Below are 26,502 nucleotides of genomic sequence, written 5' to 3'. Positions count from 1 at the left end.
GGGATGCTGGGGCTCTGAGCGAGCAGGCTGGATGGCAGGGTGTGCAAGCAACGTGGCGGGGGGGGGGGGGCGGCGGCGGCGTTCGGCTCCGTCAAGTCTACTAGGCAGGGCGGGAGACTGCCATCTTTCTCTGCTGGTCCAGTGTCCCTGCCTTGGCAAGCAGTGTGTAGGAACCCTACGTGCCTGGCACACAGTCAAAGCTGGATGCATGGTGAGACAGAACAGAACGTATTCCACTCATGTCACTTCTCAAAGCCCTTCCGTGGCTCCCACATCATTCAGTGTGAAAGTCTGAATGGGTCTCAGGAGCTGAGGCCCTCACCCCCACCCCTACTCTGATCTCAGCTCCCGTCCATCTCCCCCTTGCTCGCTCCACTCCAGCCACTTTGCCCTCTTTGCTGTTTCTCCAACTTACCAAGCACATGCCCACCCCAGGGCCTTTGCACTTGCTTTCCCCTCTGCCTGGAAAGCTCTGCCTCAGTTATCCACATGGCTCCATCCTTTACTCTCTCCATGTCTTTGCTCAAATATCATCTCTCAGTGAGGCCCCGTCCGACCGGCTATTTAAAACCAACCTTCCTTCTCAACCACCAATCCCCCTTCTCTGTTTTATTTTTCTCTAAAGCGCTCATCACCAGCTGACACATTTCATATTTGACTTGTTTGGTTATTGTCTGTCTTCCCCTCAGAAGGCAAGCAGCATGGCAACAATGATTTTCCCCCTCTTTTGTTTGTTTTAATGCTAGAACAGTGTGTGGCCCAGAGTAATAGATGTTCTATAAATATTTTTTGATTCTTCCCATTTCTCAAGAGAAGCTGGCAGTCCGTATTTTTAATTAAATCCTGTGCTTTTAAAATATTGGCTTAAATTTACTTTCAAACAATACTGCATGGGCCAAGGAAAACATCTTTTCAGCCTGGATCCTGTTCGAGCACCTCCACTCCACCCCCGTTTGAGGCCCGTTGTGTAAGTTGTGTCTCCCACCCCATCAGATCGTCTGAGAGTTTCTCCAGATTCCCAATTGGGCCGCGATGGACTGGACTCAGGGGAGGAGGGGAGGGGCCGGAAAAGAGACAGGGGAGATGGAAGGGACTGGGCACCATGATGGCTGCAGGTTCCGCTGCGAAGCACCTGGTTTAATTCCAAGACTGCGGGGCCGGGAGGCCGACTGTGGCGTCGAGCGCCGCGCAGACAGCTGCCGCTCTCGCCGGTTCCCTGCGGCGCCCTGAAGCGCGCGTGCAGCCCCCGCCAGCCCAGCGCAGCCCCGCCCAGGCGCGCTTAGACACCTGCTGCAGCTCTGCAGCCAAATGGGCTTTAAGAGCTGTTTTTTCAGTTCAACTCAAACCAGCAGAAGGCCTTGGAGATTCCAGGGGGTGGAGGCACAGATCCTCAGCAAACAGTGCTCGCAGGAGCCAGGGCAGGGTCTTTGCCGCGGTTAAGACGCAGGGTTGCCTAAGGGTTAGTGGCAGGCTGTGGAGGTGGGCAGATCGGAAACAATGCCTCGCTCTGCCACTTACACAGATTTATTGAGTCCCCACTGCACCCCCTGAGCTCTATGACTTATGTGAACATTTATTGAGCACCTACTGTATACCACACTCAGGACTGGCTGCAAGGTGAAAATGCAGGGCCTCTTGTTCAAATATTATTAAGAATTTCAAGACGGTGACAGGAGAGCATTAAGCCAAGGGCAGGGTCCTCCTAAGCTCAGGGTCCTTCTCTGCCTGGGTGGCAGGTCCCTGAAGCCAACCCTGTGTGCGCTGGAGGTGCAACTGTTGAACAAATACAGACCCGGGCCCTGCTGTAGGGAATCTTACAGAATAGGTGGACGGACAAACAGCACACAAAAAATAATAATTGCAGATCCTGATAAATATTATAAAGGAAACAAGCAAGATGCAGTGAGAGTAAGTAACAGGGTGAGAGGCGGTAATTTAGAGAGTATAGTGAGTATAGTCAGGGAGGGCGTCTTGGAGGAGGTGGTGTTTGAGCAGAGATGGGCAGAGCATGAGGAGGAAGCAGCCATGCAAGAGTGAGAGAAGACGCTATCGGGGCAGAGAGCACAGCAGAGGCCAAGGCCTGATGGCTGAAAAGGCCAATGGGACCGGAGCGTGGTCAGAGACGCAGGGAGAGTAGCAGGCGGGGGATCATGACGGTTCTCTGAGGTCAGAGAGAGGGTCTTAAATCTTACGTGTATCAGGTAGCCTCTGAAGCACTTCATTATCTTAAAATTATATGTTTTTAAAAAATAGCTGGTTCAGATCCCGGGTGCGGACATGGCACTGCTCGGCAAAAAGCCATGCTGTGGCAGGCGTCCCACATATAAAGTAGAGGAAGATGGGCATGGAGGTTAGATCAGGGCCAGCCTTCCTCAGCAAAAAGAGGAGGATTGGCAGTAGATGTTAGCTCAGGGCTAATCTTCCTCAAAAAAAAATAAAATAAAAATAAATGTTTGTTTTTGAATAGCTAACATATCCACATGGTTGTAGGTACAAAGGGGTATGTTGTGAGTCTCCCTCCCATCTCAGTCCCACCACCCGGTTCCCCTCCCCAGAGGCAAGCAGCGTTATCAGTTTCTCCTGCATTCTTTGCAGAAATGTTTTATGCATATACAACCCCAAATTACACACACATCTTACTTTCCCTCATGCACACAACAGTGTTGTTTTAGAACCTTGTCCTACATCTTGGTCTTTTCTGTAGACAATTTATCTTGGTGAGCAATGCATGTCCATCATAAAGCGTTGCGTTCTTCTTCATGGCTGTGTAATATTCCACCACACAATGCACCATCCTGATCCTGCAGCTGGCCAGTGCTTGTTATTAGGCGTTTAGGTTGCTTCATTGAAAGATTTTAAGCAGGACCTTGGGGAGCCCACTTAACCTCCCTGTGACTCAGTTGCTCAACTGTAAAACGGGATGAGAAGAACATCTACCACGTAAGGCTGTTGTGAGGATTGAACGAGATAAATTTGAAAGGCGCTGAGCATGTAGCACACCTGTGAAATTCCAGCCGGCGATTGTTGCCGCTGTTGCTTTTGTTTCTGAAAGTTGACGGTTCCTTGGAACCTGCACAGGACTGGGGGGCACCTGAGCCCAGGAAAGAGCTAGAGCCTCTGGCTTCCAGGGCAGGCATTAGCTTACGCTTCCTGAAGTTGCAGCTGTAGAACCGCATTGAAGCCAGGGCTGCAGGCCTGACCGAGCGAAGCCTGTGATCTCGCAGCGTCTCCGGGCGGGGCTCGGGGTGGGCAGGGCTCTGCTTGTTTCTGAGGCTGAGAGGCGGGAATATGGCCCGGGGCGCCACCAGTCACCAGACACTCGTCAGAACCCAGCAACCTGAAGCCAGGGAGGAAGGCAGTGCGGGTGTGAACAAGAGTGATGGACGGCAGACGGGCTTGGGAGGCGGTGTTCGAGTCCCGGCTTGGCTGCTTGGCAGCTGTGTGATTTTGAGCAGATGGCTTCATCACTCTGAGCCTCAGCTTTCTCCCCTGTAAAATGAGGATAACACTACAAATCTGGGAGTAGGATTGGAAGGATTGAAGTACATAACGAAGGTATGGAATGTGGCACAAAGCAGGCGCTCAAGAAATATCAGTTACTCTTGTTGGATAAACCATAGGAGAAGTAAGAAAACGGAATTACCTTTTTACAAAGTGCTTCCTGGGTGTCAGGGTCCGTGACAGGTGCTTAAACTCATCGGCTCGGTGACACCAATGTCCTGCCGTGGTCTAGGGCTGGAATCCTGCACTATTTACCCGACCACACACATCTCTGCTCTTGCTCCTTTGTCAGTGGCTGGATTCCCTCTGCTGGTCCTCCCTGGGCCTCAGGCCTCCTGTCCAGGATGGCGATGGTTTCTCTGCAGTGGGCAATGGGAGAGGCAGGGACGGTCTGAAAACGCCAGAGACTTTCTCCATTTCTCTTAACTTCCCCTAAATCCAACATCTGGGCTAGACTTCACGTAGTGTCGTCTGTAGCCAGGTAGGAGAAATCTTAGGGCCACGCTCTGTCAGATTGGACAATGGTGAGGTGGCTTGCCCAGGGTGACAATGCCCGGGCGATCAGAGCCCTGCTTTCATAACAGTCTCCCTTCTACTCCAGCATGCGGTCACGTTCTCCACAATCAGAACGTGAGGTGAGGTTTCTGGTGCTGGTGGTGGACTCGGGGAAGCAGGGCAGGGCAGTGGAGGACTCTAGGCAAGGATGTGGCTTCAGCTGGAGTCTGGCGTCAGCCTGATCCCATGGGGCACTCTGGAGCGTGCTGGCCCCACACAGCTGTCCTGCCTGGAGACACGGGGGCTGCGCTTTTATGTTCTCCCCTTGTCAGTCAGTCACCGGCTTTGGGCTGCTCCCTGCAGCAGGAGTAGCTCCTGGGTATCTCTGAGCAAGGCAGCCGCTCTTGTTGCTGAGGGCAGTTCTCTGGAAAATGGTGTTGCCGCGAGCCCTTAGCTACTAACATGCCTAGAGGCTGAGGGTGGGCACGCCACCTGTCAAGGGCACCAGCAGTGTCTGCCACGCCCCCTCCACTCCACCTGCCTCTCCACCCGAGCCCGGGTCTGCTGTCCACACACGACCTCCTTTCTCTGGGCCTCCTCCTCCAGTTGCCCAAATGGCCTCCATTACTCGGGCGTCCTCTCGCCTGGCCCAGGCCTGCTCGACCAGGCCAGCCCTGGGTGTTAAGTGCTTTGAGAGGCTTGAGTGGCCAAAGCTGAAATAAGCAGTGCTGTCCAGGGTGGCTCCTGGCCTGGAGGGACAGAGATGGATGGTTTCCATGGGGCTGCCAGCCAGGGAGTTTGGACTTTGCAGGCGGACTTTCAATAGGAAGTGAACTCTGGTGCGCAGGACTGGCGGCAGGCCAGGCTCCGCCTCGAGGGCAGCAGAATTTGGCGATCAGAGTTCCTGCGAAGGCACTGTGGATCTCTTGCCTCCATCCTCCCTCCCTTCCGGGTCCTCCAAGGGCTGTGTTTCATCTCTGCTGCAAAGCACGAGGGGAGGCATTGGGATGAACGTTCGGCCATGCAGACCAGGGGCAGCCAGGGACGCTCGCTAGCAGGGAACGAGGCCCTCGGAGCCCAGCTGGGCCAGGGGACCCAGGGCCCAGGGCCGCCTCCTCAGCTCTCGGTGCAGGCAAAAATGAGACTCTACGGTTCTTTTCAGCAGGTTTCCTTCACAACGGGAGCCACTCTCCTTTCATTTTGAAGTGGAAACGGTGAAATGGTCATATTAATCTGAGAAGGTTATGTTAGCCCCACGGGAGCAGATGAAAAGGCTTGTCAGTGATGGGCTTCCCTCCCACGTGTCCACCATCAGCCCCCTCCAGCTTCACCCACCTGAAGATTGAGCAATTCCAAAGCCTGCAGGATGGGAAAGGGTCCTCTCCCCATTCCCCTCCCAACTTCTCAACCATTCAGCTTCCCACAACACGCGGCTGCGGGCTTTGGGATGGGCCTCTCTGTGGTGACCCTTTTCTGCCGCTGGGGAGCTGTGAGTTCCAGTAGGAACTTTCCTGCTCGGGGCCTGAGATTCCCCATCTGGAAAGTGGCGACACTGGGTGAAGTTCTCTTTCTTCTCTGGATCTCCTGAGCGCCCAGCAGAGAGCGGGGACTTGAGAGATACTGAGTGGCTGAATGACTGGGTGACGTCCTGCCTGGGTTGCTGTTTTGCAGGAACGCCTGACTTCTGCCATGACGGACACCGTGTTGAGCAGCAGCTCAAGCCGCTGGATGTGTCCCAGTGACCGACCTCTTCAATCAAAGTAAGTCGCTGGGTCTTTTGGGGAGTGGCTTGTTTGGGGCCCCTGAGGTCCTGATAGATCTACGCTTAAAGGAGAAAAGGAATGGCAAGGAAAGAAATAGGGGTCGGGGAAAAGGAAGCTGGTGGGAATTTTGTCTTGGAAACCTCTCCACTGATCTTACTGCTTTGCAAGGGTGGAATAACCAGATCAAATTCCGAGGTCCATGCCCCAAATTAGAGGTGGCCTGGGGAGTGGTGGGCCCGCTGACCCCGGTGGTTAGAACCACCTGGTTTTAGGTCCTGGTTTTAGATCTGAGCTAATTTACTGTGTGATCACAGGTGAATCTCTTCCCCTCTCTGGGCCTCAGTTTCCCCATGAATCAAATAAGGAAACTGGGCTTGATCAGAGGTTCACACTGGCCTCCAGCTGACTCTGACTCACGGAAGTATGTTTTTGATTTTTGGCCCGATCGTTTGAAAATTGGGAAATTTCACGTCAAAGTAACTTCCCATTTCTGTATCAAGAATTTACTTATAAATAATTTCTTATTTATAAGAAATTACTAGACTTGAATCAGTGGTGTGCTGGGTCTGTATGATTGTGGCTCAGGAACGCTGATGTCAAATTTTCAGGAACTTTGCGAGCCAGTGGTTAAACACAGCCATTATTAAAAATTAAGTTATCTAATTTTACAATTAAATTCTATTAAATATAAAGGATATAAATACTCAAAATTCATCACTTCTTAATTCTTTTACTGCATTTCATTATTCTCTATGTTAAGTATGTCTGCTATACGTGTAGGGTAAAATACTATATATAATGGCACGCTACTGAATATTTCTTCCCAGTTCTGCATTCGGTGACATCCTGTTGGTATGTGAAATCAGCCACAGTGGGGCTTTTTCCCCAGAGATTCAATGGTTAAAATCTGCCAGCACACCACTGCCTGAAGTCCTTGACAATCTAAGTCTGTTGTTTATTGTTCCTGCAGAGTTTCACTCATAAGGACTTGTTTCTTTGGACGCTTGGTCATTTTTTATTGTGAGCTCGATCTGAGGCTCCTGGGGATCTGCTTTGGGGATAGTTTCCTTCAGAGAGATTTGCACTTGCTTGGCCAGGAGTCAGGTGTGCTGCTCAGCCAGGAGGACCTCAGCTCCCTTGGAGGGTCCCGGCTCACTGCAGGGGTCTCAGACTCGGCTCCCATGCCTGGTTGGGAGCTCAGGGTCAGACTCTGGAACGTGGTGCTGGTGTCTGCATGGGCTTACGGCTCACAGCTCCCGGTTCTGGATTCAGTTTGCTGGGTTTTCATTTTCTTTTCTAAAAAATTGCCTTCTGAAGGTATAATGAATGTACCTTCAACAGAATGCATTTAGAGTACAATTTGGTAATTTAAAGACATATGTATATACTCATGAAACTGTCACGATCTGCATCGTGGATAAAGTCACTCACCCAAAAGCTTCCTTGTGCCTCTTTCTCCCCCCTCTCTCCACGCATCCCTGGGTAGTCACTAACCTTCTTTCTGTAACTACAAAGTAGTTTGCATTTTCTAGAATTTTATATAAGTGGAATCGTACACTGTGTCCTCTTTTTTGGGGAGAGAGGCCTCTCTTCTTTCACTCAGCATAATTATTTCACCATCCATCCATATTATTTTCACATTAACAGTTTGTTTCTTTTCATTACTAAATAGTATTTCATTGTGTGGATAGACCACAATTTGTTTATTCATCTTTTGATGGACATTTGGGTGTTTACCGTTTTGAGTGAGTACAAATAAAACTTTGTATAGATGTATGCTTCCCTTTCTCTTCAGTAAACACCTAGCAGTAGGATGTCTTGGTTATATGTAGGTGTGTGTTTAACTTTTTAAGAAACTGCCAAACTGTTTTCCGAATTGGTTGTACCATTTTAGATTTCCACCACGAGTGTATGAGAGTTCCAGCCTCTCTGCCTCCTCACCAGCACTTGATACGATCAGTGTTTTCAATTGTAACCATTCTAGTGCGTGCATAGAGGTATTTCTTTGTGGTTTTAATTTGCATTTCCCTAATGACTTATGATGTCAATCATCTTCTTATGTAGTTTTGCCATTCATACAACCTGTTTGCTGAAGTGTCTGTTTAAAACTTTTGCCCATTTTTAAATCAGGTCCTTTATCTTCTCATTATTAAGTTTTACAGGTTTTCTTCATATGTTATAGATAAAAGTCCTTTGTTGGATATACTTTCTCTCAGTCTATGACTTGTCTTTTCTTTTTCATAACAGAGTCTTTTAAAGAGGAATAGTTTTGTTGTTTTGGTTTGGTCTTTTTGAGGAAGATCAGCCCTGAGCTAACATCTGCTGCCAATCCTCCTCTTTTTGCTGAGGAAGACTGGCCCTGAGCTAACATCCGTGCCCATCTTCCTCTACTTTATATGTGGGACGCCTACCACAGCATGGTGTGCCAAGCAGTGCCATGCCCGCACCCAGGATCCGAACCGGCAAACCCCGGGCCACTGAAGCTGACTTAACCGCTGTGCCACCAGGCTGGCCCCAGGAACAATTTTTTATTTTGATGAAGTCTATTTTTTGGTTTTGAAAAGGGTATTGGAGAATTCCCTTACTTTCTAGAAATCCCAGAACTGCAGTAAAAAATGTTCGCCTTGATTTATCAAGGAGCTAATTATATATTGGAGAAGGTCTTTCTGAATATTTAGTGTGCTCACATTCTCTGAAGCAAGAGCCCCTGCTGTTTCCTACTTTGACCTGAAACCTCCTCCAGTCCTGAGTTTTACAGTTTTGAAGACACTGTTGAACTCTGTGGGTCCCCTTTTCAAAAGCAAACGCCCAGTTTCCCAAGCCCCTTCCTTGACGTCCTCTTGGAGCCAAACTTCTTTGCAGAGAATATTCTATCAGCCAAAAAGCGTGTCTGTGTAAGATAAACGGTTGCCTGAAGGATGTGTAGGGTAAAATATTTATCTTATTTCAGAAATGTCAGTTAATTAAAATCCCATCCATCAGAGTTTACTTTAGTCAATATGAAGCCAAACAATTTACCTTACAATTAAATTAGAATGATTCAAGCAGCCTGGACGCCGCTTCATTAAGGTGCTCCTGGGCCCCTGTGACGCATCTTGGCATTCGGAACGCATCCGACCGGCTTGATTGCAACTGCATTTTCTTCCGATATTAAAATTATTTTCCAATAAATGCTAATGGGTGAATTATAGTCATCGCACATGATTTCTAGTCTGCTGCAGGGGTAATGTGCGAATGCAGACGCTTCTAATGTCTTTCTCCAGTAAATTAAGAAGCCAAGTCTTAATTAACTGCTGGCTAGCCAGATACACTTCAGGCTTTTGTGATTTTCCAATGCCTTGCTCTCTCAAGCTCCTTGAATCCCACCACGGTGTTTGAAACACAATTGCGATTGTGTTAGAAAGAACTGAATGTGTCTGCTTCTTGCAAGGGTAGGGCAGTGGTTCAGCTCTTTATAATGGGAATAAATGGGGAGAAACACTGGAAAGCTGATTCTTCCATAGCTTGCAAGTCTGCAAGCATGAGAGTGCCAGAGATCGGAGGTGGAAACTGAGGCAGAAAGAGAGGACGTGACCTGTCTGTGGTTGCGCACCTGGTGAATAGAGATGCTCGTCTCCTTTCTAGAATGGAAGGACTTGCTTCTCCAAACTGGGGCACTGCAAGTTTTCCTTCTGGATAATCCAGTTATCGTTCAGGGCTCATTGCCCTCCTCAAAGGGCTTCTAGTCCCCCATTGTCTGAAAACAGGAACCGAGATTGAAGTGGGCCGTGCTATCATGAAGTGATTTCTCTTTGGTGCACCAAACCCATTATTCGAATATGTAAATGATCAGCCCGATTAATTAATGAACTGAACTAATTGGTCATTTTAATCAACACTGTGGATTTTACAACCCTACACTCGAGCAGCCTTGTTTTAGATGTGCTGGAATAAGATAATAATGAGCAAAAAATTTGGAAGTAGGTCTTCATATTTAAACCGTGTGGTTGTTGCATCTAGACAGTATTGGTGGTGTTATCAGATTTCTTTCCCAACTTTATTCACTTTTTCCTTTCTCTCTTTTCTTTGCCTTCCTTCAGTGATAAAGAACAGTGAGTATTTTATGACACTTTTATTTCTCTATGAGCTGAATTTTGTCTCTTTTCTGATCAATATGGCTTGCCCCTAAGGAGAGATGGTTAAAAAAGGAACTAGCAAATTTTACATATCTAAAAAAATTCCAAGCTATTAAAAACACACACACATGCCTCTTGAGAAAAAAATTATGAAGTTTCAGAAAAATATCTTGATAAAAGGATGGCAAGTGTTCCTTAGAAGAGCCCTCGATTTAAATCTTGTTAGTAACATGTGGTTTTCAGCAAGTGTATTGACCACTTTCTGTGCCCCTGTTTCTGCAGCATTTTGCGTGGTAACAGTGTTTTTAGATGAAGAAAATGTTAACTCAGATAACCGCTGTCATTAACAAAAGATGATGATGAACAGAACAGAGCTAATGGGAAGTGATGAGTGGTACATATGGTCTCTGTCACCTCGGGAAGTCAGCCTGATCTCCCAGGGGGGTGCCTTCCACACAGAGGTCCTATCTTTGCTCACAACTTTTGTGTTTGAAATTGGATTCATTTCCTAAATATGCGTGACAGATTGGGCGCTGGGTCCAATGAATGAACAATCGGGCTGCAATGCAGACTGGGCTTCGGTTGCGTGTGCACATTTAGAAACCACGGAAAGTCATTTTTACCCTCCCCATGATGGAGAGCCTACCTCAGAGCCACAGCAGAGCCCTGGGTCTGGCGTCAGAAGCCCCGGGTCTGAGTCCTGCTCTGATGTTCAGTGTCAGTGCGTCCTTGGGCACTGCCCTTCACTTCCTTGAGCTCTGGCTCTCTCCTTTGTAAAATGGGTATGATAGCCCTGCCCTTCCTCCCTCGCCAGGTGGTGGCAGGATCAAACAAGATGCACAGGAAAGCTTTGCTAACTGTAGAGCACCAAACACAGCCAGAGGAAGGTGTGAATCACAACCTTGCCTTACCCTTCTGTATATATATACATTGTGTGTGTGTATGTGTGTATATATATATACACACACACACACATTATATAAATACATTGTATACATACGTTTTACATATATACCTTATATGTATACATTGTGTGTGTGTGTGTATGTATATGCATACATAGCACTGACATAATGCATCCAGCTTTTTTGGACCCAAATGACCACATCATCGGGCCCAGAATCCTCTAAAGATTTTCTTAACACTGATAAACACTTAACTAGGCTCTGTGCCTCAGCTTCTCCATCTGTAAAATGGGAGCTTTGAACAAGCTGATTGCTAAGGACCATTTGAATGTTCTGCAGTCTCTGTTGTTGGCTGGGAAGACTCTGGCCAGGCGACAGCTGCTGCTTATGAATATCGTGAGTCTATTGTTCAGACATGCCAGGGAGAGAGACCGAGACGTTGTCAGATTATAAATATGAACATGGGAAGAGAGAAGTTCATGGTCCAGAGGGTCCCAAGGCTCTAGCAGGCTTCCTGAATGCTGAAAGTTGAAAGGTAGAGTGTATGTTCATCCTTCCTTCCTTCCTTCCTTCATTAACAAATACTGAGTTCCCACTATGTATCAAGCACGGTGCTAGGCTCCAAAGATACAGAGATAGCCAAAAATACAAGTATGTGTCCAGTGGGGTCTAAAAACAAATAAATAGCCAGTCACCAGCAAATACACTCCAGTGTGCAAGTTGCTATAATAGCAGCGGGCTGTGGGAGCACAAGGACAGGCACCTAGCCCAGACTTGGGGGTCATGATGGGAGAGCTTCCTGGAAGAAGTGATGTGTAAGCTGAGACCAGGTGAAGGAGAAGCAAGATGGAGACAAGACAGAGGAGTTCCAGGTAGGGGAATAGCATGTGCTAAGTCCAAAGATGATAGCATGGAATTTTAGAAGAACTGATGGAACACAGACTGGCTTGAAAGATTAGCAGGACGCAAGATTCCCTTAACATTCTGAAAGGGGTGGGGGCCACAGCATCCCTCCTGCACCCCCTTTAGTCTGGTAGGGGTAGATTTCAGGCAAAAGGGCCTTTGTCCCAGCAGGCGTGTGTAAAACATTTTGTGGTGCAGCTGCTCTTCCTTCCCCGTCCTTTCCTTCAGGATTCATTAAAATCTCATTCACTGAGCTGTAAAGAGATTTCCTGCTGACACCTGCCCTTATCGGCATCCTCGGGGGAGGGAGGGGAGAAGGAGGAGAAAGGAAAGAAAAAGGATGAATTTTCCGCACACCACTGCTGCTTAATGCTTCAGAACCTTCGTGCCCCGACAGCACTTCGGTCCTCCTGCTCCTGTGGGAGTTATCACTGATTAATAGAGACATCTGCTGGGTATTTATTACGTGACTATAGTGCGTGTGAAATGAAGGATTGAGGTGGGAGGCCAAAAGGGGATGGGAGGGTGTGCTTTGCAGTAGTTTAGGGGGACACATCTGTGAGGGGCTTCAATCCGGCGTCAGGACCAATGTCCTTAGGAGAGGCCACTTCTGACCCTCTCTGGATGACCTAAGCAGGTGCATGCACAGGGGAGATGAAGCGTTTCTAGAATGCTGCTTTTTCGAGCCTCTGACTGTGCTCCCACCACATGTTTCTCTGCAACCCCCTGCCCTCTTCTGAGCAAAGGCATCTGGAAAATGAGCAGGTCAACCACAATTATCTTTAGACTTTTTGTTAGCAGCAAAACTCTTCCTCTGAATAATATTTTATTCAGAAGCTAAATATATAAGACAGACAAGTGGCAGTGGCTAAAGACCTTTAGTGGTTGAAAGCATTGAACAAGTCATGGTAAACTTCATGCAACTGTGATTTAAAATAATACCAAACTGTAAAATAAACGCAGGGAGTCAAACAAGCTTCACATTTGTGTTGCTGTTGCCATCGTGGATACTGTATCAGTTAGCTTTTGCTGTGTAACAAACCATCTTAAAACTCAGCGGCATAGAACAATGGTTTATTCTCAGGGATCTGGGCTTGGCTGGCGGCTCTGCTGATCTTGCTGGGCTTGCTCACGTGTCAAAGAGCTGATCCAGGATGGCTGTTGCTAGAACGGCTCAGCTCTGCTCCACATGCCTCTCACCCCCACGGTGTGCTGTCCTGGGCTTGTTGTCATGGTGATGGCAAGGCTATAAGAGAGCAAGCAGAGATGCACTCGGCCTTGGCAGGCTTAGCCTTGGGACGGGCACACCACCACTGCCCTGCATTTTATTGACAAGCAGGTCGTCAGTTTGGGAAGGATTTGAAGGGTAGGGAAATAGACTCTGACCCTCTGTTGGGAGCAATTTCAAATTCACATGGGAAAGCACAAGGATGCTTAGAAGGAGGAAGCATTGAGGTTTTCAATGCAAAAAATCATGCCTTTATTAAATATCAACTATTAAATCATTTAACATTTTTTCTGTTTATTTTCTTTGCTGGCATCCTTGCCTTGCTAGTGCTGCGAAGCCAGCATTGCCATCTGGCTGAAGCGAGGGTGGAGGGCCTGGTTCCCTCCCGCCCTGTCCCTCTTTGCACCGCTCCCCAGCAGCCCTGGGAGATCCCTCTGGGGAGCTGCAGAGCAGTTTGAGAACCGTGGCATAGAGAGTCGTGGGGAAGAGGAGGCAGCTGCCTGTCAGTGTTTCTCCAGTAATCATTGTCCTAAGTGTGTGAATAAGAGTGGAGACAGCCAGCCCTCTTTGCCCTGAGCTGGCTTAGCCAGTAAGCCAGGGGTCTCTCCGTCTGCAGCCTTCGAGGGTCAGGAGTGGCCTCTGAGGGTCCCAGCAGGAAACAGACATGAAATCATTCCTACTTAACAGATTGGGAAACCGACATTCAGGGTGGCGCAGAGCCCAGTACACACTGCTAGTAGCTGGCAGGTCCAGGGCTCCAATCTTGAACTCCGCCGGCTCGAGGAGAGCTCAAGAGGACCCACAGTAGGCCCTCTGGGTGTTTTCTGGATTGGACACGATGCTCTGAGTCACTTGTCCAAAGAAGCAATACTTTGGTCTCTAGCTTTGGTCTTTGACAAGGTTCCAACACTGGATTCTGGTCTTAAGGACGTGGAGCTGGGATCCTGTGCCCAGAGTCCTTTGGCGAGAGAGCCACCGTCCTGTCACAGGGACATTCTCGAGGCCCCAGGCTCACAGTGTTCCCCGGTCCCGGGGAGGCGCGGTCAGCCCCGTTCTCTCCCTTGAGAGCAAAGGCTTTGCTTTGAAAAGCCATCTCGTTTCCCTCTGTTTGCTTTTGGAATTAAAACAGGAAAATCCACAGGAGGCTTGTGAGTCCCCACTGAGACCAGTCGGCGACATTTTCAAACACTGGATGAGCTGTTTGTCAACTGTGTGTTTGGAGCAGCGGATGGGGGAAGGGCTTGGAGCGGGGCCGGCAGCCTCCAGCAGACCGTCTGCTCATCTGCAGATGGAGGCAATTATCCTAGGCGGGCCGTCTTGGGAACCTCCATCCCTGCTTATGGTTTTGGAACCATGCGTGTCCAGCAGCACTGTTTCCTGCACACGCTGACCCCAGTGAGTTGTGTGGTGGGGTGAGGGGCATTGGCTTCAGGTCTGGGCAATGGCTGACCGTGCCCATGACCAGGTTGTGAGCTGCAGGAACAGGCCCTTGGAGGGGTCTCTGCTGGGTATGAGGCCCAGCATCTCATCTGTGCTCTGTGTTGGTCACTGAGCTGCTTTGCAAAGGCAGGAAATAAATGGAGGGGGGTCAGAAGGGAAGGAAGGAAGAAATGTAGGAATGAAGGAAGGAAGAATAGGGGCAGCTGAGACATCCATTTCCCTGGAAACCAGAGGGACCTGGGGAGGAGGCTGGATTAGGTTATGGCCAAGGCAATTTGGGAAGGACAAGTGGTCTTCATTATGCAGGAGTCGGGGTATCCTTTCAAAATAACAGAAAGAAACATAAGAGGGATATTACTGCACCATAGGGGAGATCTTTCCAACAGAACAGCATAGACTCCTTATAAGAGAGTGAGGTCTCCATTGTGGGGAGCATTCAAGCGAGGCTGGAAGGACCCCTGCTAGGGAGGCTGCGGCAGATAGACTTTCAGGTGATTCCCAATGGTCCCCACCTCCTGGGGTTCGTGCCTTTGTAATCCCCTCGCCTTAAGTGTGGGCAGGACCTGGGATGTGCTTCTAAGCTATAGAACACGGTGAACAGGATGGGAGGTCACCCTCGTGATTACGTTGTGTTACCTAAGACTCCGTCTCTGTCAACAGGAGCTAGAGATTCACCTTGCAGGCTTGACAAAGGAAGCAGCCCAGGGGATGAAGTTGGGAAAGTCCACTTGGTTAGGAATTGCAGGCTGCCTCCAGCACCTGGGGTGGCCTCCTGCCACCAGCTAGCAAAAAGCCAGGCCCTCAGCCACACCACTGCAAGGAAATGAATTCTGCCACTAACCCAAATTTGCCTGGAAGCCGATTCTTTTCCAGTCAAGCCTCTGATGAGAATGTAGCCCAGCTGACACCTGATTGCAGTCTTGTGAGACGCTGAGCGGAGGACCCGGCTAGGGGCCTGGACTCCTGGCCTAAACTGTGAGATAATAGACGTCTGTGTGGGAAGGCCCTACATTTATAATAATTTGTGATGCAGCAATAGAAAATGAGGACAGACACTGTGGATGGGGCTCTATGTCCCCAGTCTCTCTCCTCCAGCTGGGCTGGTTCTCCAGTTATCCACGCTGCAGGACGAATACCTCAGACTTAGCGGCTTAAAACGACAGAAACCATTCATTGCATCTCAGTTTCCGTTGATAGGAATTTGAGAGTGGCTTGGCCCGGTGGTTCTGGCACACGGTGACTCATGCAATTGTGTCATATGTCAGCTGGGGCTGCCGTCATCGAGGGTTTGACATTGGGCTGGAGGATCCACTCAAGTTGGTGCTGGCTGTTGGCTGGGGGCCTCAGTTCCTCTCCACATGGCCTCTCCACAGAGATGTCTGAGTGCCCTCATGACGCGGCAGCTGGCTGTCCCCAGAATGTATGACCCGAGAGACCAAGGCAGAAGCTGTGATGTCTTTTATAGCACAGCCCTGGAGGTCATACACGGCCACTTTCAGCATATTTAGTCGGTCACACAGGACCAGCCGGCATTCAGTGTGGGAGGGGACCACACAGGGAGGGTGTGACTGCCAGGAGGCAGAGATCCTTGGAGACGATCCTGTAGGCTGCCTCCCTGTCGATCTCCCTTCACCTCCTCAGACACGCTGCCCACTCTCTCAGCTCCAGGCCTTTGCGAAGACGACCCTTCTGCCAGGTCCAGTCTCTGCCTCTGCTTTCCCTCGCCGGCTCCAGCTTATCTTCACCGTCTCTGTAGGAGCCAGCCATAGCTTTGTGGGGCCTGAGGCTTATAAAGCTTAGGGCCCTCTTCAAGATAAAGAAAGCAAAATGTCTTGCTTTTGCAAATTTTTCAGATCACATGACCATTACTAGGGCCCTTCTCAGTCTTGGAAGGTGCCTGTGCCCACAAAAGTTCCTGAATTTAAGCTTTGCCAGCATCACAGTAAATCCTGTTCAGCGTCTCAGAGGAGATGTCACCTCCTCAGGGAGCGTTCCTTGGTCCCCTAGACTAAGTAACTTTCACTGCTTTGGTCTCCCCATGGGTCACACATACAATTAGATGTTTAACAAACCTTTTGGCCACAAGGCACCGTATCTTATTCAAAACCTCTACGTGCTTACTCTCAGACGCTATTCTAAATGCCATTGACATAATAGTGACCCAGACACGTCCCTACCTGCCCTCCTGGAACCTACATTCTGGTGGAGGAAGAGAGGCAACAAACGGGTAAATTGCAAAAATCTTTAAAAAGATAATTTCAATTAGTGATGGCTGCAGTACAGAAAGTGAACCTGGGCAATGGGAGACCAGAGAAGACCTCTCTGAATGACGAGAAGGAGCCAGCCATGGGAGATCTGGGGGGATAAGTGTTCCTGGAAGGGGGCACAGCAAGTGCAAAGGCCCTGAGGCAAAAACAAGGTTTCAGTGTTCAAGATTGAGCAGGGAGGCCAGTGTGGCTGGAGTGAAGGGAGAGCAGGGGGCAAAGAGGATGAAGAGGCAGGTTAAGGTCAGATCAGGTAGGATTTTGCAGATAGGCGAGAAGATTAGGTTTTATTTTTATTAAGGTCAGATTCACATAACATAAATTAGCCATTTTAGAGTGTGCAATTCAGTGGCATTTTGCATATTCACAATGTTGTGCACCCACCACTCTGTGTAGTTCTGGGTTTTATTCTGAGTCAATGAGAAGCCACTGGAGGGTTCTGAGAAGGGGGTTGAGCGTCTTTAGCATCTGTTCATCTCCGGAGGTCCCTGCTCCTGGGCCAGGTGCGTTTCCACCAGCATTTCCGCTGCCTCCTTCACTTTCTCACAGCAAGACTCGCCCCAAGGCATCTGCTCCCTCTGCTTCCACCGTCTTCCTTCCCTGCTTTTCAGAGCAGACCAGCTAAGGTGGGAGCATGGGGCCTTTCATTTCCAACTTTGAGTGTCAAAAGGCGATTCCACGCAGCCCTCACCCTCTGCCCAGCAGCCTCTGGTCCCGGCACCATCACGGGCTCTGCGGGCAGGTGCCCCATTCTGCTGCTGTGGAGGGTCAGCACACAGCCTACCTGGGGCTGAAGCCCGCCTCTGCGCTTCTGGCCACGTGACCTCGGGCAAGAGGTCTGATTTCTCCACTTCTGACTCTCCTCACCAGTAAGTAGACAATGACAATCCCTGCCTGTAGGGATGCTGTGAGGGTTAAAAGAGGAAATTCGGGCATCTAGTAGGGATGAGGTGAGGGATAATGAGGTAATGCAGGCACACAGTAGGGATGTAGGAATAATGAGGTGATGTGGGCACACAGTAGGAATAATGTGAGGACTAAATGTAGTAATGTGGGCACATAGTAGGGATGATGTGAGGAATAATGAGGTAATGTGTGCACACAGTAGGGATGATGTGAGGACTAAATACAGTAATGTGGGCATCCAGTGGGTGCTATGTAAGTGTTTGCTTTAAAAAAAGGAAAAGCCATAAGAGCACAGGATGGAACTCAAAATGCTGCAGGAGCTAATGAGGCTGGAAATCTGGATGTTTATGTGAAGTCAAGAGAGATTTCCAGGGGCCGGCCCGGTGGCGCAGTGGTTAAGTGCGCACGTTCCACTTCAGCAGCCCGGGTTTTGCCGGTTTGGATCCTGGGTGTGGACATGGAACTGCTTGGCAAGCCATGCTGTGGTAGGCGTCCCACATATAAAGTAGAGGAAGACGGGCACGGATGGTAGCTCAGGGCCAGTCTTCCTCATCAAAAAGAGGAGGACTGGCAGCAGGTGTTAGCTCAGGGCTAATCTTCCTTAAAAAAAAAAAAAAAAAAAAAAAGAGAGGTATAAACCTAATTGGCAACTAGTTTAAATTTCTATTTAAAAAAAATGTCTGTGGTCCAAAAAAATGTCTGTGCCAGGCTGGGGTCCACCTGGGGCCCAGGGCTTCAGACGGCCCTCCCAGAATTGCTTCCGCTCCAGCTGTGAAGTCTACTGTTCTGGCTTCTTTTCCTGAGAACACCGTCACCCTGCAGGTTCCCACGGGCTTCCTGCAAATGCCGCTTATGGGGTGTCTCCCACGTGCTACACCCTTAATAAAAATAAACTCATTAGGACCATGTGAGGAGGGGACGTGTGTCCCGTTGTACAGATGAGCAAACTGAGGCTCTGGGAGACATGAGCCTTTTGCCCAGAGTCCCCCAGGAGGGATTCGAACTGACTTACCAGACTCCAGGGGCTTCAGCCTAACCACTACTCCACCTTGCCTACTGGGCTTCTCTCCAGCCTCACTCCTTCCCAAATTACCTTTCAGGCTCCAGACAGGCTGGTCCGTCCACCCCAGCGGCCAGCCCGACAGACAGAGGAAGCAGGAAGAGCTGACAGATGAGGAGAAGGAGATCATCAACAGGGTGATCGCTCGCGCCGAGAAGATGGAAGAGATGGAGCAGGAGCGGATCGGGTGAGGCCTGCCATTCCCGGCGTTCCGAGAGGCCCCGAGGCCGTGATGCTCAGGGGCTGTGCTGGGGCGGGGCTGGGCTGCCAGTGGGGCTTGTCATCTGTGACACGCCAGGCCACCCACCCGGGCAGAATGGAATCCTTGTTGCACGAGGGGCTGGGGACTGGCCCGGGAGGGGGCTTCCTTCCTGGGGGAGGGGCATCATCTGATGAGGAGATGGGAGAGTGTCATCGGAGGCTGGATGTGTGTGCAAGCACAGGGTGTCTTTGCCCATTTCAGCTACACAGAAATATGCTCTAGAGACGTTGGCCATGTGAATGCTGGAACATGCAGCCGAAGGAGCGAGTGTATGTCCGAGGGACAGTGCGCAGAATGGCACATTGAAATGAATTATATAAGAGAGCTGGAGAAATCAATCCGGAAAGGGGAGCCAGCATGGGAGGAGGGCCACAGAGGTTAACCTGGTGGGTCTGGACTCGAAGAACCCGGGTTCTGTCCAGCTCCCCGCTTGCCCGCTGTCCATTCTGAGCCTGCCGCGTTGTCTCTCTGAGCTTGGTGTGCCCACTACTAGAGTGGGAGAAATAACAGTAACTATCCCATGGGGTGTTGTAAGCAGTAGGTGAAATGATGCGTGTGCAACCTGGCCCGGGTCCTGGTAATACGTCATGTTTAATAAATAGTAAGAGGAAGGAAAAAATGGGGTTTGGAGGGTAGACATTTAAAAATCTGTATAGGAGAGAAGCAAGGGCTGTAAGAAGGATGTGTGACATGTGTGTCAGAGAGTGACGACATCAGTGAGCAAGGACGGTGCTAGAGAGAGGGAGTGGCGTGTGGGTGGGCTTGAGAAGTGAGGAGCGGGGGTCGGGTGATCATCAGTGAGGAGGAGTGAGAGGGGATGGGAGGAGAGGCCATCTGTGTGTAAGGGGAGCTCCTGGCCGGGTTGGGAACTTCAGCTGCCAGCATGCCAGGCCCCTAGAGTGGTCCTCGGAGATTGGATCTCCACTGGGAAATGGAGGGGTTCTGGGGTGCGTCCTCCCACCCAGGCCCTTCAGCCAGGGGCAGCCTTTGCCAACTGCTTACAACTGATTTAGGCCCCGAGGTGCCCGTTTATCTCCCTCCCCACACAGTCAGCTAGGGCTTAAGGAGGTTCTTGAGTGGAAAATGATGCTGCGAACATGCAGGAAGTGGGTCCCTTTGCTTTGAGCCTCTGCAGATAATTTTGCTCAGGGTGCACTGGGGAGATCCGAGGCACTGTTGACAGTTGACAAACACCCACCACAGCCTGTCGGCTTCATGCTCGACCCTCCGTCAGCATCTTCAGGAACTTGCTGAAGGGATGGATCTCGAGAGGCCTGCTTATGGGATTCAGCTTTTGTTTTGCTTTTTAAAAGATATATCGGGAGTGAGCAGTTGTCTAGGCTGGAGGTCTTGGAACATGTGTGTGAGTGTGAGTGTGTGTGTATGTGTGTGTGTTCACTTCACCCAACAGTGGGCCTCAGCCTCAGAAAGGAGGGACATGGATGTGAAGGGTAAACGCTTGGAAGCAAGAACTCCCCTCCACCTTTTTCCTGCATGGCACTTGCCACCAGCTAACACATTTTGTGTTTTACACATTTCATTTGACTATTGTATATCTCTCCCCGTTAGATTATAGCATTCCTGAGGGTAGAGATTTTTGCCTGTTTTGTTCACCACTGAATCCGCAGAGCCTGGCACATAGTAGGTGTGCAGTAAAATATTTGTTGAGTCAATGAGTGACGATGGCGGACGATGCTGCCCCCAATTTCTTTCTACGTTTCCTGTGGCCAAGAGGCTGGAGAGTCCAGAGTCCAGGTTCCCAGGGAAGGCACTCTGATTGGCTGGCTGATGTCAGGGGCTATCCCTCGTCCAGTGAGCTGTGGCCAGGGGTGCCGGCCGTGTTGTACAAACACAGCCACTGGGCTGCCTCTGGGGGCGAAGTTAAGGGGGTCTCTGTGGCCTGAGCAGATTCCAGCTTGAACATTCTAGAACAGAGTAGGTGGGATCTCTGCCTTGTCTTCCATGTCTTCCTACATTGCCTCGAGTAACCTGATGACATGGTGGAATAGCCAGTGGTTGATGCCTGGGGCCCCAGAGTCAGAGAGACCTGGGTTCAAATTCCAGCTCTGCCACTTACTCCCTGTGTGGCCTTAGGTAAGCCACTTTACCTCTCTGTGCCTCAGTTTCCTCATCTGCATAACAGGGATAGCATGAGCTGTCCTTCTTGGTGAGTGTTTAGTTAGTGCATGAAGGATCATCATGGTGCCTGGCACAGAGCGCATGTCAATGAGTGGTGGCAATCATCTAACAGTGCATTTGCTCAGGAAGCTCAGTTTTTGCCCCTGGCCAAGGCCTCCGCTCTAGAATTATGCCCCGAGACTCCTGTTTGGCGAGCCCTGGAATTCTGGCAGCCCCTAGCTTCCGCGGCAAGGGATCTGAGAGGCTTCCAAGGAAGCAGGGCCAAGCCTTGGTGACAGAGTGTGTCCCTCTGCTGAGATGGGGTGCTTGCCGCTAGAGCGGGGAGGGCGTTCCTGGGGGATTCTGGCTGTGGCCGGTTCCCTGCACTTCCAGCAGCCAGCCCTCGCTGGCAGCATCGCCAGAGGCAAACCCAGCGCTGTTTGTGTCCTGTAAGCGCCAACCTGCCCTCACTTTGTTCTACCCATGGTTCCCTGGAGCGGGATCAGAGCAGAGTCAGATGAAAGCAAAGCCACGCATCAGACAAGAAGCGAGGCTGCAAACGGGGTGCCGTCAGGGCTCCCTCTTCAGAATCCGAGGCTCTCGGTTAGTGAGGCTTGGCGGCCTCAGTTTCCCCACCCATCCAATGAGGCCGGTCAGTCTGATTCTCAGGACCTTCCTGCTCAGACTCTGTGGCATTTGGGGGTGTCTGAGGGAGGACCCCGTACTGTGTTGCTGGCTGCCCCTCTCAGAGTAAATGAGCTCCTTCTAACTGTTGAAATGGCAGATGTATCTGGGGACCCTTCTGGGTCCAGACACCAGCTCTGTGAGGCTGAAGCTTCTTTTCTATTACACGGGAAAGCCACCTGGGAGAGGTGTGAAATCGTTGTTAATAAACGTAATAAATAATCACCATAGTGGGTATCATTTACTGAGCACCTACTGTGTGCCAACCTCTGAACCTAAAACCTTCCTATGGGCTAACTCAGTAACTGCTCCTCTCAACCTTATCAAGTAGGTGGCATTATTATCCCCATTTTGCAGGTGAGCAAACTGAGGCTGAGAGAGGTTAGGTCGCTTGCCCAAGGTCACACAGGGCCAAGATACACAGCCCTGTCTGGCTGACCCTCAGAATATTGCTCTTAACTATTAGGTGTCATTCCTGAAGTCTTGGCCCCAAACTCTTAGACTCTGCAGAACATGGAAATTTTAAAAGCTCAGGTTTGGAGGAGACGTTTGGGGATCTAGAACCCCTTCTGTGCTGGGCCAGTGATTTCTTCCAGATGGTATTAATCTGTTTGCACCCCCATAGCTGCCAGAACTGGTCTCCAGGCTCCTGGGGCTCTGAGAGTGCGAGGGGAGAATGGCCCTCAGGCCTCCCGGGGGGGCTGCCTCCCTGGGGCAGCTCGGCAGGAGTCAGCCACCCCAGGCAGCCCCGCGGAGCACCAGGCCCTGCAGCAGACCCGAGCTGGTTCTCTCCCTGGAGGCTCATTGCTTCGACCCGAGGGGTTCTCTACACCTGCACTCTCCCCTCAGCCCTCAACCCAGCTCTGCTTACTTCAGCATCCCCGGAGGGAGAGACGATGGCCAGAGGGAAACTCATCAGACAGCCTCATTTTGCCCCTGTGTTCTGTGTTCTAGTGCTAAGCGGGATCTCAGAGTTTATTTTGCATGCCCTTCCTGCTGCAGACTTTCTATATTAGTTAGGACACTTCGCCTGCAAGAAAGGAATTTAATCCAGCTAAATTATTTCACCTACTGCTGCCTAACAAAACACCCAAAACTTAGTGACTGAAAGCCACAATAGTGTATTATTTTTCATGACTCTGGGGGTTGGGGATTCTGGCAGGGCTCCACTGGGTGGGTTTTCTGATCCATGTGGCATGAGCTGGGGTCGTGCACTTGGCTGCATTCAGCTGGTGCCTGGGTCCCATGTCTGTGCTTCATTGCTCTCTAAGTGGTCCTCTCTCTCCATGGGATCTTTTCTGATTCAGTAGTCTGGCCTCAGCTCCTTTACCTGGCAGCTGGGTCCCGAGCGAGCAAAGATGGAAGTTGCCAGGATTCTTAACAGCTAGGTCTAGACCTGGTAGGGCAGCGCTCCACCACGTTCTATTGGAGGAGGGAATGGATCCCGTCTCCTGTGGGGAAGAATGACTTACGTGTCCAGGGAAGGGAGGCATTTACGGTGACCACCTTTGCAGACTCCAGCACTTTCTGCGAAAAGGAGAATGTAATATCAGGCCACAGAGATATCTCAAGGGATCCGAGACGGGAACACAGCCTAGCCTCATGAAAGGTCTGCTTCCCGACCCACATGTTAGAAAATCCTAACCCATTCTATGTCCCCAGTTGTCATAGCTTTTCTTAGTCCTAATTCCAAGTTCCCAGGAAAGAACTCTGATTGGCCCAGCTCACCCTGAGTGCCTGCCCCTCATCCAATCAGCTGTGGCCGGAGGTGCCAGGCTGTGCACACACGGCTGGCAGTGCTCGTCCTGAGTCTGCAGAGGGCCTCTGTGACTTGGACAGACACCCATGGCGTGGACAGGGGAGTTTTAGAATGTATTAAGTCTGGAATTAAACCCTTGCCTGGGGAAATCTGTGTTTGCGGATTTTGTTTTTGTTTTTCCCATAGTAGGTCCTGCATCCTTATTACATTTCCTTCTGTCCAGAGCCTCTCAAAGGCGTTTGCTCACTATCCTGCCTGCAGAGGGAGAGGCAGCCAGGTGGCTTCCATTCGAGGTCAACTTCTCTAAACAGATGGGCCCAAAAAAGTAATTAGGATTTGTCATTAACCTGGGTGTCCAGATGCTGTGATGGAGGAGGAAGTCAGAGAGACAGGGGCAGACCTGTTATTGACAGAATCTGTTGGACTCCTAGCACCTCCCATCTCAGTTCCACCATCCTCTGTATTGCTGGCACAGAATTTTTCCAAAATGTGGCCAGAGGGAGAAGTGAGTAATAATGCTTGGAACTTGCTGCTTCTCATTAGGCAGGTGTCTTTCCTGTGGTTCGACAAGCCAACAGAAAGCCAGATGCCACTCTCCTCTTTCTAAAGGACCGCCCACCTTTTTTCTTTTTTGAACTGGAGTCCTAGACATTCTGTGGATAGGGTTCCGGGGTGCTCGAGCCTCCTGATATTATAGACATATTTATGCATGTGCCTATGTACATTTTTTGAGAAGAAATATTCATAGATTTCATCAGGTTTGGGGGAGACTCGGAACACCCCAATGTTCAGAAATCCTGAGTACCCCAGTTTTCCCAGGGATTGGATCAACGCTTTCTAATGTCCTCCAGACTTAGTACCTTATGGAATTGGCTCGGACGAGATGATCATGGAAATCTGCTTAATTCCTTAATTAGCCCAGTGCCTGGAGAACAAATGAATATGTGTTGAATGAATGATTCACGGTGAGTGAACCCTAAACCCAGCTGACGGAGCCTCTCATGGGATCACTGACCTCAGAGGGTGAGGCTGGACCGTGTGGTCTCCGAGACTCTTAGCCCAGGGTTTTTCCAACTCAGCACTATTTACATTTGGGGACAGATAATTCTTTGTGGTGGGACTGTCCTGTGCATTATAGGATTTTTTAGCAGCGTCCCTGTAGTAACCCCCGTCCAGCAATGACAACCCAAAATGTCTCCAGACATCCCCATTGCTTCCTAGGGAGCGACATCACCGCCTGTTGAGAACCACTGCTCTAGCCTTTTGTTGAGTGGTTCAAAAAAGGGAGAAGAAACAAACTCCAAAATTTTCCTGCAACCACACTCACCTTCTGGGGAACTCTTAACAAGAGCCCCACGTGCTGGCTCTGCGCTCAGAGCTTAGGTAGATTCATTTATGTAATCCTCACAACGACGCTGTGCATTAGGCCATGTTATTATCATCCCCACTTTACAGATGAAGAAACTGAGGCACAGAGAGTTTAAGCTACTTGCCCAGGGCCACACAGTTAATAAGCAACAGAATTGGGATTACGAACCCAGGTCAGCGGGCTCCAGGGTTAGAGTCCTGTTCTGCTGCTTGAGAGAGACAAACGTTTATGGCAGGCACTGTTAGGAACTTCCCAATATGTCACGGTCCTTTAGTCCTCATAATGTCCTTGCCGAGGGGCAGACTGTGCTCTCTCCTTCATGGCCGAGAGGACTTGGAGAGGTAAGACGCGCTCAGGGGCACACAGCTGCTTCACGGCCAAGTCAGACTCTGAACTCGAACGTGTCATTCCCCTCATCCTGTTGCCTTTTGGGGTGCAGGTAGGGAGGCAACTGACAGACGCCTACAGGGGTTTCAGAGGTCAGTAACTTACGGGGTGTCTGAGGTATTCGCTCAGGTTAACTGTGCCATCTTACACACTTCCTCCTCCAATGGGACGGTTCACCCCTCTCCCCTGCAATGACCCTTGGGCCCCGCGGGCCTCAGCAACATGCTCTCTCGACTCTACGTTCTACCACGGGAAAGGGCCAGTGGAGGGTTTGAAAGAGCCCCAGTGGCAAGCACTGCCATGAAATACAGACTTTGTTCTCCTACAGCCGGCGGCAGCATCTGGGCAGCTGGACCTGGCCTCCAATCCCATCTCTGCTGCTCGCAGGCTCTGTGTCCTTGGGCAGGTGACTTCCCCTCTGTGTGCCTCGGTTTCCCCATCTGTAAAAAGAGGATGAATAATAGAACTGATCTCACAGGTTGTAGGTGGCTTAAAGAAACTATATGCGTAGGGTGCTTAGCATAGTTCCTGGGTACCGTTGCTATTTCTGGGTTGGTAATGGCCAGCGCCTTGCCTGGCCTTGACTGCCTTGGCTCGGCTGACTTCTCTGTCTTTCTGTCTTGGTTCCCTCGTTTCCAGCTCTGAGCTGGGTGACCCCCTTCCCTACAGAGCGGAGGCCCAGGCAGCAATCCCATTCACAATCCGTCAAGGAGAGGGGTTAGGATCTACGGCTCCCTGGGTGGCGGCAGTAACCAACAACAGTGAGAATTAATGAGTCTGAGATGCACGCCCCCTGTGTGCCAGCCGCATCGCTGCATGACAGAGCGGCTCGGTCACTTAAGGACAGGCTCCTGAGAGAGCCTGGCACCGGGGCCTCAAGCCAGCCCCCGCCACAGTAGCCGTGTCCCTGTTCACAGCGAGTGGCCTGATCTGAACTTCCGAGAGTGCCAAGTTTAATAAACTTGACGGTAATATCCCCCCCGCCCAGCGATTAGGGTGAGGAGAAAAGCAGCATGATTCTGGAATTGATGGAGTGTGTGTGTGTGTACGTGTGTGTGAGAGTCAGACAGACAGAGAGACAACATGGCATCCTCTCTCCCGCTTTGCTGTGTTTTTATGAGTCATGCAGCCGTGGTCGACCGCTGCTCTAAGACAGCTGCTCCGGCCCCATGCTGTCCGTGGTGGAAGCCCGGGTTTGGCCATTTCCCTCGCCGACTCAGGCATTGGTGCATAAACCCGTTGTACCTTGACAGGCTATCTCTCAGCTCTGCAGTGCGCCACGTTAAGCCTGCTTCCTGGCGCCATCGTAGATCCGTCGACATTCATCGGGATGCTGTGGCTCT

The 26,502-nt window shown here is 50.4% G+C and overlaps 1 protein-coding gene across 4 annotated transcripts in view; it reads left to right on the top strand.

The window, feature by feature from the left end:
• The window catches only part of RPH3A (rabphilin 3A), a 95,562-nt gene that overhangs the window by 28,324 nt on the left and 40,736 nt on the right, over window positions 1-26,502 (top strand). For 2 of the 4 annotated variants that reach the window (XM_003365490.5, XM_014727593.3), the window contains exons 3-5: window positions 5,668-5,756; window positions 9,839-9,850; window positions 18,621-18,767. In XM_003365490.5, coding sequence (XP_003365538.2) covers window positions 5,686-5,756; window positions 9,839-9,850; window positions 18,621-18,767 — 230 coding nt within the window. In that variant the 5' untranslated portion in view covers window positions 5,668-5,685. The remainder of the gene's footprint in view (window positions 1-5,667; window positions 5,757-9,838; window positions 9,851-18,620; window positions 18,768-26,502) is intronic. The other 2 variants (XM_070275463.1, XM_014727594.3) reach the window with 1 other exon arrangement.

The sequence above is a fragment of the Equus caballus genome, chromosome 8 (genome assembly GCF_041296265.1).
Source record: "Equus caballus isolate H_3958 breed thoroughbred chromosome 8, TB-T2T, whole genome shotgun sequence".
In the NCBI taxonomy this organism is placed as follows: domain Eukaryota; kingdom Metazoa; phylum Chordata; class Mammalia; order Perissodactyla; family Equidae; genus Equus; species Equus caballus.
Note: the sequence above shows the minus strand (reverse complement) of the source record. Positions and strands in the feature narration are given on the sequence as shown.